Source organism: Arabidopsis lyrata (assembly GCF_000004255.2).
Source record: "Arabidopsis lyrata subsp. lyrata unplaced genomic scaffold ARALYscaffold_6, whole genome shotgun sequence".
Taxonomy (NCBI): domain Eukaryota; kingdom Viridiplantae; phylum Streptophyta; class Magnoliopsida; order Brassicales; family Brassicaceae; genus Arabidopsis; species Arabidopsis lyrata.
In genome coordinates this window covers 21,913,561-21,925,670 of record NW_003302550.1, presented here as the reverse complement: position 1 = coordinate 21,925,670, position 12,110 = coordinate 21,913,561, and the positions used below count along the sequence as shown (strand labels likewise).

The 12,110-nt window shown below is 35.0% G+C and overlaps 1 protein-coding gene across 1 annotated transcript; it reads left to right on the top strand.

Annotated features, from left to right (window-relative positions):
* Window positions 1-763: 763 nt before the first annotated feature.
* LOC9308721 (fe(3+)-Zn(2+) purple acid phosphatase 12) lies at window positions 764-3,487 on the top strand. The gene is made up of 7 exons (XM_021022017.1): window positions 764-1,316; window positions 1,788-1,899; window positions 1,995-2,224; window positions 2,301-2,439; window positions 2,523-2,743; window positions 2,838-2,959; window positions 3,085-3,487. Exons 1-7 carry the CDS (start codon window positions 930-932, stop codon window positions 3,281-3,283), a joined length of 1,410 nt encoding a protein of 469 aa, XP_020877676.1. The 5' UTR covers window positions 764-929; the 3' UTR covers window positions 3,284-3,487.
* Window positions 3,488-12,110: the final 8,623 nt, after the last annotated feature.

Genomic DNA, 12,110 nt, shown 5'->3' with positions numbered 1-12,110 from the left:
AAAAATATGATATGGAACACACTTATAGCATGTATTAGTTGCCCATATCCATGCTATAAGATGATATGTAGCATCTGTCAAGAATTTCTCTCAAGAAAACACTTATAAGATGATATGGAACACACTAGATTGATGCCAGATAAGGAGGGCTACAATGTTAGGGTTTGGCTGCTGAAGTGTGATTTTTGGGAATGGAAAAAGTCATCGGAAATTGACATGACATGTAGAGGGATTGGATTTGAGTGTGTTCCAATCGCGATCAATAATTTTTTGATATCAACATTATCTTTCTATAGAACATAAAACACAAATGTTTCATTTCTTCTAATGTTCAGACTCATACAAAATATCAAGGAAATATACAAGTGTTTTTATCTATGTTCCACTTTATCGCAGTTTTTACTATTTTTGCAAGATGTACCCAAAAAGATTAGCTAATTCAACGCTTATATATATAAAAAATAATTAAAATACTATATTTTTAAAAATTAAAACATATTTTTATATAATTTTAGTTAAGCTTACAAAAATAAAAATTAAAAATAATAATTTCGATCGGTAACCCGTGCAACGCACGGATCCATATCTAGTATATTTATAGTATATATATTTTTAAAAACCAGGGAATTCGTCTATTGGTCAAAGTGTTTTGGTAAATCTTTTTGTAGTGATTATATGAGATCCTAGATTTAGTAGAAAGTTCTTTTTTTTTTTTTTTTGGTTGCCCAAAAATATATCTGTCCTATAATTTCTAAGGAATTAAAAATATGAAATAAAAATTTGGAATATCCACTTACGATTCTTGTTGGAAAACTCAAAAAGTCAACAATGTCCATGTCAGGCTACTAGACAAGCTGTTTAATTTCCCAAAGAGAAAAAAAATCTAAAGCACGTTCTTCGTCTCGGATTCAGAAAAATTAACCTTGAAGATGAGTTCAAGATCTGACCTCACAAGCAAACGAGTTTCCTTCATAATCTTCTTGCTATGTGTTCTTGTTGAGTTATGCCATGGAGGAATCACCAGTGAATATGTCAGAGCAAGTGATTTACCAGATGACATGCCATTAGACAGCGATGTCTTTGCACTTCCTCCTGGTCCTAATTCACCACAACAAGTTCATGTAACGCAAGGGAATCATGAAGGTAACGGAGTGATCATTTCTTGGGTGACTCCGGTTAAGCCTGGTTCAAATACTGTTCATTATTGGTTTGAGAATGAGAAATCGAAGAAGCAAGAAGAAGGAACCGTTAACACCTACCGGTTCTTTAATTACACTTCCGGTTACATCCACCATTGCCTCATCGATGATTTGGAAGTAAGTCTTATAAGTTTAAAGCGGTTTTCGATCCGGATTTCGGTTTGGTTTAGCGTTTTATTTCTTTGGATTTTTTGGTTAATTTAATCTTTTATGGATGGATATGGTTATGGTTTCTGTTTATAGTTGAATATATCCTTAATTTAGAAAATGAAACTTCGGATTTAGATAGGATTTAAATTCAGTTTCTTGGATATAGAAAAATGAATACATTGAAATTATACTAAAATATAGTTTGGTTCTCGATCAAGTATTTCGGTTGGGTTTGGATTCAGATTCCGTTTCTTTTCTTGGATAAGAAAAAGAAATCCATTTAAACCATATTAAAATATAATTCGGTTTTTAGATCGGTTTGTTTCGGTTCGGATCCTATATGTTTATATTAAACACACTTTTAACAACTTTTGTGTTTGTAATTTAGTTACGGTTCTTTTATTCTTTCTTATTCATTCATTACATGGTCGTGTGCAGTTTGATACGAAATATTACTACGAAATTGGGAGTGGCAAGTGGTCCAGACGGTTCTGGTTCTTCACTCCGCCTGAACCAGGCCCTGACGTACCTTACACATTTGGATTAATTGGTATATTAAATATTTTCTTTAAATTTCATATAAAACCTTAGACATTTGATTAATGTCTCAAACTTTCCAATGTGTGATTTTCTGTTACGTTCCAGGGGATCTAGGACAAACTTATGACTCAAATAGTACGTTAAGCCATTATGAGATGAATCCGGGAAAAGGACAGGCGGTTCTGTTTGTGGGAGACTTGTCTTACGCGGATCGATACCCTAACCATGACAACAATAGATGGGATACTTGGGGAAGGTTCGTTGAGAGAAGTGTTGCTTATCAACCTTGGATATGGACTGCTGGCAACCACGAAATCGACTTCGTTCCTGACATTGTAAGACTTGAATTCTACCATTCTTTCTCTTTTTACTTCTTGGTTAATTTAACTTGAAGAGTTTGTTGTTTAATAGGGTGAAACAGAACCATTCAAGCCATTTAAGAATCGGTATCATACGCCATATAAGGCATCAGGAAGTATCTCTCCATTGTGGTATTCCATCAAAAGGGCGTCAGCTTATATTATTGTTATGTCATGCTATTCTTCTTATGGTAATGAATTAAAGAGAAGAATTGCTTTATAAATAAAGAACTATTTAGTAGCTTGTTACTTAATTTTGCATATTATTGATTAGGGAAATACACACCTCAATACAAATGGCTGGAAAAAGAGTTACAAGGAGTGAATCGAACAGAGACGCCATGGCTTATCGTCTTAGTACATTGCCCGTTTTACCATAGCTATGTGCATCATTACATGGAAGGTGAAACATTGAGAGTCATGTACGAACAGTGGTTTGTCAAATACAAGGTTGATGTTGTGTTTGCAGGTCATGTTCATGCCTATGAGAGATCGGTAAGTTAATTTACTCGTCCCCAAATCAAATATTCAAATTGATATATATCTACTCCTCCCTTGTCCCTCAAGTGATCCTAAAGTAATGATGTAGGAACGTGTTTCTAACATTGCTTACAACATTGTCAATGGACTGTGTGAGCCAATACCGGATGAGTCAGCTCCTGTATACATCACAATCGGGGATGGAGGAAACTCGGAAGGCTTGGTTACCGAGTAAGTTTACCATATTCTGCAATCTATAACTTACTTGTAACCGACTCTGTAACTAACTCTGTTACTGATATACAACTCTACACTTTCTGTGCATTTATATGTGACTGGATTTTTCTATATTGTAGCATGATGCAGCCACAACCCAAATACTCCGCTTTTCGAGAAGCTAGCTTTGGGCACGGGTTGCTAGAGATTAAAAACAGAACTCATGCTTACTTCAGCTGGAATAGGAACCAAGATGGGAACTCCACGGCAGCAGATTCTGTGTGGTTGCTTAATCGGTTTTGGAAAGCTCAAAAGAAGACATGGCTTGATGCATTTTAAACACAAATTGAACAAGGTTTTATTTTTGCTGCAATTTCTAAAGAAATAAATCAGTTTGTGATTGTTTTATAACGGTATTTTCATTGAAATTTGATCAAAACCTCCTCATACAGAAAAATCTAGACATAAAAAGAAATAATGTTTTGTGATCTCTTCTCTACGTCAGTTGTCTAAGCAAAAATGAGATCAATTTTCTTTTGCCAAGTAACTATATGCAGCGTCATCTATACTCTTCTTTTATTAAGTTTTACTTATTGTTTCTATTCTTACTTTTGGGCTTTCGTGAATTGTCTTGGGTTTTAATTAGAGTCGGTTTTGGTTTTGCTTGGTGTTCAAGCTTTGACCACAAGGGTTTTTTCCTAATGTTTTGGAGTAGTATAAACTTCTATTCTTCTAAGGTTTTCAGCAGCTTTTGGATTATTAATAAAACAGAGAAGTTCTTCTCTTCTTAAGTCTTTGAATTCTCTCTTCTTTTGATCCATCGATACACTAGACCAAGAGCTAAACCACCACTACAACCGATAGGATCAACCGTTTTAAAAATTTTATAACCAAAATGACCAACAAATTTTTCCATAAATAAAGAAGATTGCTTTGTTTCAGAAAGAAACAAAAAATCTGGCCGATGTTGTTTCCACAATCCCGAAGATACCCGATAGTTGCCTTATTTCCGAGACCTTGACAATTCCAGCTTAAAACTTTCATTTATCAACCTTTGGTTTAGGTGGGTTGCATCCACCTGTGAAACCCTTCACCGTACCATGGTGCGTCGAGTTATGGCATGCACTCCCTTGATTAGTCTTTAGAAAAACCCAATCACAATTGACTCTAGATATTTTTACCTTTATAACATCCACATCCAACCATGAAAAACCGGAAATCCAACCGTAGTAAAACCGTTTGTTACAACCACTGAAGCTCCACTCCATACACTCAAACTCTAAAGACAAACGACCAACATCATACCTCTTAGAAAAATTCCGCCTACCCACAATAGTCCATGGAAGAGTAATCAAGGACCTCCCACTTCTATCACCGGAAAAACAATTGTTAAATGCTCCTCGAATTCTAACGAGTATAGTCTTTTTGTAAATATAATTATCTTGTGATTTCCACTTCTCCATATAGTTTACAGCTTTATTAAATCCAACATAATCCACGTGAACATAAGACTGAGTGCTTCGACCAATACCCTCCCCATAAGAATCTGCTAACCATGTAGCAGTTAGTGTACCATTATCCGATTTCGGTTCATCACAACCCCTAGCTTGAATTGAAATTCTCCTATAATCCAATCCATTTGTTTCCCTCACAACCCTCAACTCAAAACTCCCCCAGGTATTAATCAAGTTGCTCCATAAAGCAAATCCTTGTGAAACCATCAGCCTTAAAGCCCATATACAAGACTGTGACTGTTCCAAACACCTCCAAACCACCCCTTTCAGACCACCAAAGTCCCAGATGGGTTTCTTCTAACTTTTCCTACCATTGCGACATTTGGCACTCTCTTTTGGTGACATGTGTCCTCTTTCATTTCATTAATGTTTGTTTTAATTTTTTTTTTTTTTTTTTGACATCTTTGGATCGACAAGGTCCGATCCATAGCCAATCCCTACTACGCGGGGTAACGCGACTTACTGGAGTCGAACTCCGGTGGAGAAGGCGGAGTCAAGTGGAGTTAACCACTTGACTAAAGGCACATCCGTTTGTTTTAATTTATTTAAAATCCTTAGTTTTGAAAGTTTGTACCTACAATTTAATTCCAAAAAGATATTTCTCTTATCCTATTGATACATTTGACATGTATTTAAATTGAAATTTGTGTCTAATTTGTTTTGCCAAAATTATTCTCTACTTAATCACCACTTATTCATCTGATTCAAAATTATGGATCAGTTAAATTTTAACTTCACAAAATATTAGTACATTTTTAAAACTTCTCATAATATTAGTACATTTGGCATCTATTTTTAAATTTAATTGTTTTCCTCATTTTTCTATCTTACATAATATTTTCATATCTCCATAATATACATTTCTAATCTTTAAAAAAAAATTATAACACCACTTTATTCTCACATTTTACAACTCCAAGTTGGAGTATTTATTTACAATTTTTATTACACAATACATTTACACAAAATATTAGTACATTTTAAAAACTTCTCATAATATTAGTACATTTGGCATCTATTTTTAAATTTAATTGTTTTCCTCATTTTTCTATCTTACATAATATTTTCATATCTCCATAATATACATTTCTAATCTTTTCTAATTTGTCTCTTTTTTTTTTTCTTTCCAATTTAACTTAAAAAAACCCAAACATTTATAACACCAGTTTATTCTCACATTTTACAACTCCAAGTTGGAGTATTTATTTACAATTTTTATTACACAATACATTTAATGTATTTATATAGTATAATATAATTTACACGAATTATTAAATTTAATATGTCATCCCATACAGTAAAACCTCTATAAATTAATACTCTATAAATTAACACTTCTCTAAATTAATAAATTCTTTCGGTTCCGAGTTAGGACCAATGTAAAATATGACATAAATCGATAAATTAATAAGATGAACTTATTAAAACATATGTAACGTCAAAGTGCTCTAAATTGATGCATTAGGCTAACAGATAACCACAATAACTCCAATTAATTCAAAACATTAAATCTAATTAATTTTAGAGTGTAAATTAATACTCTAAATATTGACTCCAATTAATCTACTTCTATATCATACCCACATGTGAAGCTAAAAAAACTATTGTAGAGTTTTTGCTTTTTTCAGTCCATTCTTTTATTTTTTATTGACTTTTAGTTGTTTTCTCTTTATTTCAGGCTATCGTCCACATAGTAAAAATATCTACAAAAGTTTTCTCATTTGGTGTTCAAGTTAGGTTTGTGATTTCATATGGTGTTCAAGTTAGGTTCACCAACACCATTAGTTCTACATAAAAGTGTTTTATTTTTTTAAAGTTTTATTTTTAATTGTTTCTCTATTTTTCAACTCACCAATAAGATTTATATACATACATTGAGAAAATTTATATCTATTATTATGGTCAGTTAAACTGTAATTATAAATTTAAGTATTTAGATAAATGGCATTACATTATATTTATTAAATTTTTACTCTTATGATCTATATGTATTCATAAATTTGAAAACCATAAGTTTGTTAAAAAAGTTATGATATAAATTGAAAAACCATTTATGTCATTATTCTCAACATCACTTATCAAAAAGTTAAGAGTTTGTTTTCAAATTTATGAATACGTAAAGCTGTTTCAAGATGATTTTGTTCTTGAATACGTAAAACTCATGGGATCATGAGTCATTCTTTATTTGATAGTTTATGCCATTCTTTATTTCTTTTACATAATTACTCAACGTTTGAGAGGGATCGACGTTTGAGTTTCATATAGCTTGAGTAAATAGTTTTTATTTTATTTTTAATATTGTATAACATTTGACTTGATTATGTTTTGAATTCAATTTTTTTTTAGTCAATCATACAAATTAAGTAAGAAATAAAGATCATATGAAAGAATATAACATTTGTATTTATTTTTATCAAAGTTTCCATAAAACCAACCCAATGAAATTCAACCAAAAAATTTAAAAAGTTCCACCAAAGATTTTCTTTTAATCTATCCTCATGGGATTTTTGAAAAGAATTATGTTTGCTAAGGGTAATTGCATAGAATATCATAATTGACTAATTCAGTTAAAACCTAACATGCCATTAAAGTATTTAGATAAACGGTGTTACATTATATTTATTAAATTTTTGTACTCTTATGACCTATATATATATATATATATATATATATATATATATATATATATACAAAGTTTATAAAATGGCATTTTGTTTTTCAAAGAATTGAATATATATATCAAAACTGAACTAATTTTTTTTGATATAAACTTTCAAAGATAAAATTTTTATTATATCATCTGAAGTCATTTTTCTAAATTAAATATGATTATAATTAAGTGTAACATATATATTTGTTTTTTGTGCATAGGCTGATTAAATTTAACTTAGGTTTGAGCCAGACCCATTACAAGAGAAACCAGAGACTGTTTTGACAATGAATCGGCATCTGAGTTATGCAAACGGGGAATGAAACTAAAAAAAATAACATCAAAGGTAGAAGATAAATTCAGGATATCGAAAAGAATCCCATGAAGCTCCTTGTGTTGAAGCTCTGATTTTAAAGCTTTGACTAGCTGTGCTGAGTCGGAAGCGAGAGAGAGATGTGAAAAACCCATATTAACTATATAAAATATGTTTGTGCTCATTTGGACCATCTTGCTATTTTATTAAATTTAATCATTATCACATATTATTTAAAATTTTCTTTAATTTTTAACATATATAGATAAAATTTAGCAAAAAAATAATAAATATGATTATGTTTTACCTTTGATCTCCTAATTTAATTATGGATTATATGGATATAATATCTAAAGCTTATTGTCGAGGGAAAGTCATGAGATCAGGAAGATCTACCTTCTGATGAGATCCAACGAGGGAAAACGGCCAATTATCTGTTCTTTTGTATCTGAATAAATTTCAAATAAAAAACCTGAACTATGTAATCGTTAGCCAATTTTAACATATACCTGTTATTAAATAATTTAACAAACCTGAATTATTTAACCTTTAGCCAATTGAATAAAATGAATGATTCAGATACAAAAGAACAGATAATTACGACTTAACAATTCTAATCGACATTAACAAATACAAAAAAAAAAAAAAAAACTGTGTTGAAATTGGATAACGGTTAGATAGTTTAGGTTTGTTTTTTGAAAATTGTATGAGTTCGGGTTGATAAGTGCAGGAGGTCAGAGTTTGGGATGAAAAAACCCGCATAGAAATAGTTGGAGTTGATTTTGACTGTTTTTCCGATCCAAGGATCATGAATCAACAAACAAAAGACGGTACGATGAGGTATGATATATATTTCCACAGTAAAATATTTTATGTAAATTAAGAAAAAGTAGTGGTATATATTTATGTCATACCATCTTGAATAAAGAAGAGCAGAATTTATTTTTTAGCAATTCACAAAAGTACTTCGAAAAGGCACATAAAAGTTAATATTTTAAAAAACAAATTTCAAAAAACTATATTAATAATCGAACGTATTATTTTAATACAAATTTCATTAGTATTCAGAATTAATATTAAATATATAACCAACGCATCGGGCAGCTTTCTAGTAAGTAAATATTGAGTAGTACCATTGACCAAAAACCTAATAAAACTATACTAGTGGTCATATCGGAACCAAGCATCTATATAGTCTCTGGTTCATGTCGAAATTTGATAAAAAAGGAAAGAAAAAAACTTTTGTTTCCAGTTTCTAAATAAACAAGAAACAATGAGAGAATTGTTCAGTTTCTTTACGAACCAAAGTCACAGCGACCACTTCGACTATGTTATATAGCTGCGATCGTCGGACCCTCTATATTTTGGTATATCTGGCTTTACGCCAAATCCAAAAGGTGGTTTCCTCCGTTACCGCCGGGACCTCGGGGTCTTCCTATCGTCGGAAACCTCCCATTCATAGAAATCCGAATGTATGGGAGAATTTATTGGAGTTTAATCCGGATAGGTTTCTTGATAAAAGTTGTGACTTTAGTGGTAATGACTATAGTTATTTCCCGTTTGGATCTGGCCGGAGAATTTGTACGGGATGGCCATGGCAGATATAATTGTTCTTTACAATCTCGCGACGTTTTTGCATTCTTTTGATTGGAAAATTGGGGAAGGAGAGAAGTTTGGTATTGTGTTGAAGCTTGAGGAGAAGTTTGGTATTGTGTTGAAGTTGAAGAATCCACTTGTTGCAACACCCGTGCTAAGGTTATCTGATCCGAAAACAAGATCACCAACTCAAACTTCTTCACTCTCTTCTCTCTCTTCTTTTCTCTCTCTAAAAAGGGCGAAATTGCCGTCGTTCTCTTCCCACCTCCGGCGTCTCTCACGGCGTCGGAATCCTCTCCCTCCTCTCATGGGGAAAACCTCGAAACCAAAGAAGAAGCCGCCTGGGAAGAATCCCCAATCCGTCTTAATCTCTCCGGCGTCTTCAACCTCGAAGTCAGATGTTAACAGTAACAGGCAGTCGCTTCCAAGGTCGCCTATCGCTCCGATCTCTCCCGAAATCGCCTCAGTTCCTTCCAATGTGAAGAGCTCAGCCGTTATTGCAACAGAATCCACTGTGTTGGTAGATCTGGAAGGGAAAATGAAGTCTTTGCCTGAGGCTTCATCTTTCTCGCCTCCAGGGTCGCCTCAACCACAGATCCAAGTTCAAAATGCCTCAGCCGTCCCAGTGACTTGCTCAGCCATTATCGAGATTCCAGCCGCCGGTGCTCCGGACTTAGGTCAAAAAATCTCCGTGAATGTGGCTCCGAATCAATCTGATTCCGACCCATTGAATACTTCGATTGACGGTGAATCTGCTCAATCCAAGTCGGCTGTTGAAGCCTCAAACCCAGTGGCGACCAAAATCACCACGCCTGCTCCAAAAATTGATCCATGGCTGGGTCTCTTTAAAGGGCCTTCAAAGAACCTCTCCAAAAAGGGTAAAGCTTTCGTTCTACCTTCGGGAGAGTCTTGTGTCAAAATCCCAAACTCTGTAATAGAGAAAAATCTAAAGGCTTGGGAGTCTTTCATTATCGGTCAATTCTATGCCGACCCACCACCGCAAGCTCTGATTCATACGATCGTAAATGGTATTTGGAGCCCTCGTTTCAAGGATATCTCTGTCTCAAAATTAGAGGGGAATGCTTTCCTTTTTCGAATTCCCAACGCCCAGACTCGCCTTAGAGTTCTGAACCAGCGTTTGTGGCAAGTGGAAGGCCAGACATTGTTTGTTGCGCATTGGGAGCCAGGCGTCGTTCCAGTCAAGCCTGAATTAACCTCAGCACCAATCTGGTTGGAGTTGAGAGACGTCCCTTTGCAGTTCTTTAACGAGGATGGTCTCGAGCGCATTGCTGGTTTGGTTGGAGATCCCAAATTCCTTCATCCTTCAACTGCAAATAAAACCAATCTGGAAGTCGCCAAAGTCTTTACTTTAATTGACCCTAGGAAGCCTTTGCCTGAGGCTATAAACGTGCAATTCGATACAGGCGAAATAAAGAGAATCCTGGTATCTAGCCCATGGATGCCTCCAATCTGTTCGCATTGCAAGGAAGTTGGACACAGCTTGAAGAGATGTCGAACAGCCCCAGTGTTATGCAAGAGCTGTAAGTCTACTAGTCATGCTGCGGAGAAGTGTCCTCGAATCAAAGGAAATGGTGCGAGAAAGCCATCTTCTATGAAAGGTAAGGCAAAGGTTACTGCTCAGGTGGAAGTTGAAAATCAGGTTCATGTTGTGGCTCCACTGCAGACACAGAGGGTAACAGCAGTGCAACAATCACCTACCAAGAACAAGGCCTATGTAGCTAAAGCAATTCCAGAAGCTGAGACTGTGGTTCCTATTGCTAGCCATTCAGTCCCTCTTGTAGGTGAGTCTAGTAAGGCTGCAGGAAAGAGAGTGCTGGTTGAGGATTCAGATACAGATAAAGGGAAGGTTTCTGAGGCTGAGCCAGACTCCTCTGATACCTCGTCAAGTGAAGAAGGAGAGATTTCTGAGGATGTATGTACCTCTGAAGAAGAACACGAGTACTTGGAAGTTGTTTCAAAGAGAAATCGGAGAAACTCCAGGGGCAATGGCCCCAAACTCCATTAATGTCTATGTATAGAGACATTTTTTGTTGGAACGTCCGCGGATTTAATAAGCAATCGCATCGTAGCGGGTTCAAGAGGTGGTGTTATAAGAATAAACCTCTTTTTGGGAGTCTTATCGAGACTCATGTCAAGCAGGCAAAGGTAGCAAAGTTTGTGAATGCCCTTCTGCCCGGCTGGCTTTTTGATAATAACTACTTTTTCTCTGAATTAGGAAAAATTTGGATCCTTTGGCACCCAAGCGTGAAGGTGGTAATCCTTTTCAAATCCCTTCAAATGATTACTTGTGAGGTTGAGCTTCCAGGAAGTTCTGCGACAATTGTCGTCTCTTTTGTTTATGCTTCAAATGTAGCTGCTGTGAGGAGCTCTCTGTGGGGAGAGATTGTCAGTCAAGCTGCAGATCCCAGTCTTGTCGGAAAACCTTGGGCGGTTTTAGGTGATTTCAATCAGATTCTGAATCCAGCAGATCACTCTACTCGGACAAATATGAATATGGACAGAGCTATGAGAGAGTTCAGTGACTCAATGCTGGCTGCTTCTTTGATGGATTTGAATTACAGAGGCTGCTCCTTTACTTGGTGGAACAAGAGAAGAGCGAACCCTGTGGCTAAGAAGCTTGACAGGATTTTAGTAAACGATGAATGGCAAACCATGTTTCCTCTCTCAACAGGTTATTTTGGAGCCCCATGTTTTTCTGATCATTCTCCTGGATCTATCTCCCTTAACCCGGCTGACCACAGAAAGAAAAAACCATTTAAGTTCTTCAACTTTCTTCTAAAGAATCCAGATTTTCTTCCATTAGTTTGCGAAAACTGGTTCTCTTTCAACATCTCTGGCTCCGACATGTTCAGAGTTTCAGTAAAGCTAAGGGAGCTCAAAAAGGTAATAAGACAATTTAGCAAATCAAATTATTCTGGTATTGAGCTGAGGGTACAGGAGGCTCTTGTTGTGTTATCAGAAATGCAAGAAAAGATGTTGTCGAACCCAAATGTGGCAAATGCTAGTCTTGAGCTGGAGGCTTCAAGAAAATGGGAGATCCTCTCCAAAGCTGAAGAGAGTTTCTTCTACCAG

Bases quoted from the DNA above. Each gene is read 5' to 3' on its own strand.
- LOC9308721 (XM_021022017.1), top strand. From the start codon at position 930: ATGAGTTCAAGATCTGACCTCACAAGCAAACGAGTTTCCTTCATAATC. The intron at 1,900-1,994 runs GTATATTAAATA...GTTACGTTCCAG, and splicing joins TTACACATTTGGATTAATTG to GGGATCTAGGACAAACTTAT. The intron at 2,225-2,300 runs GTAAGACTTGAA...GTTGTTTAATAG, and splicing joins TCGACTTCGTTCCTGACATT to GGTGAAACAGAACCATTCAA.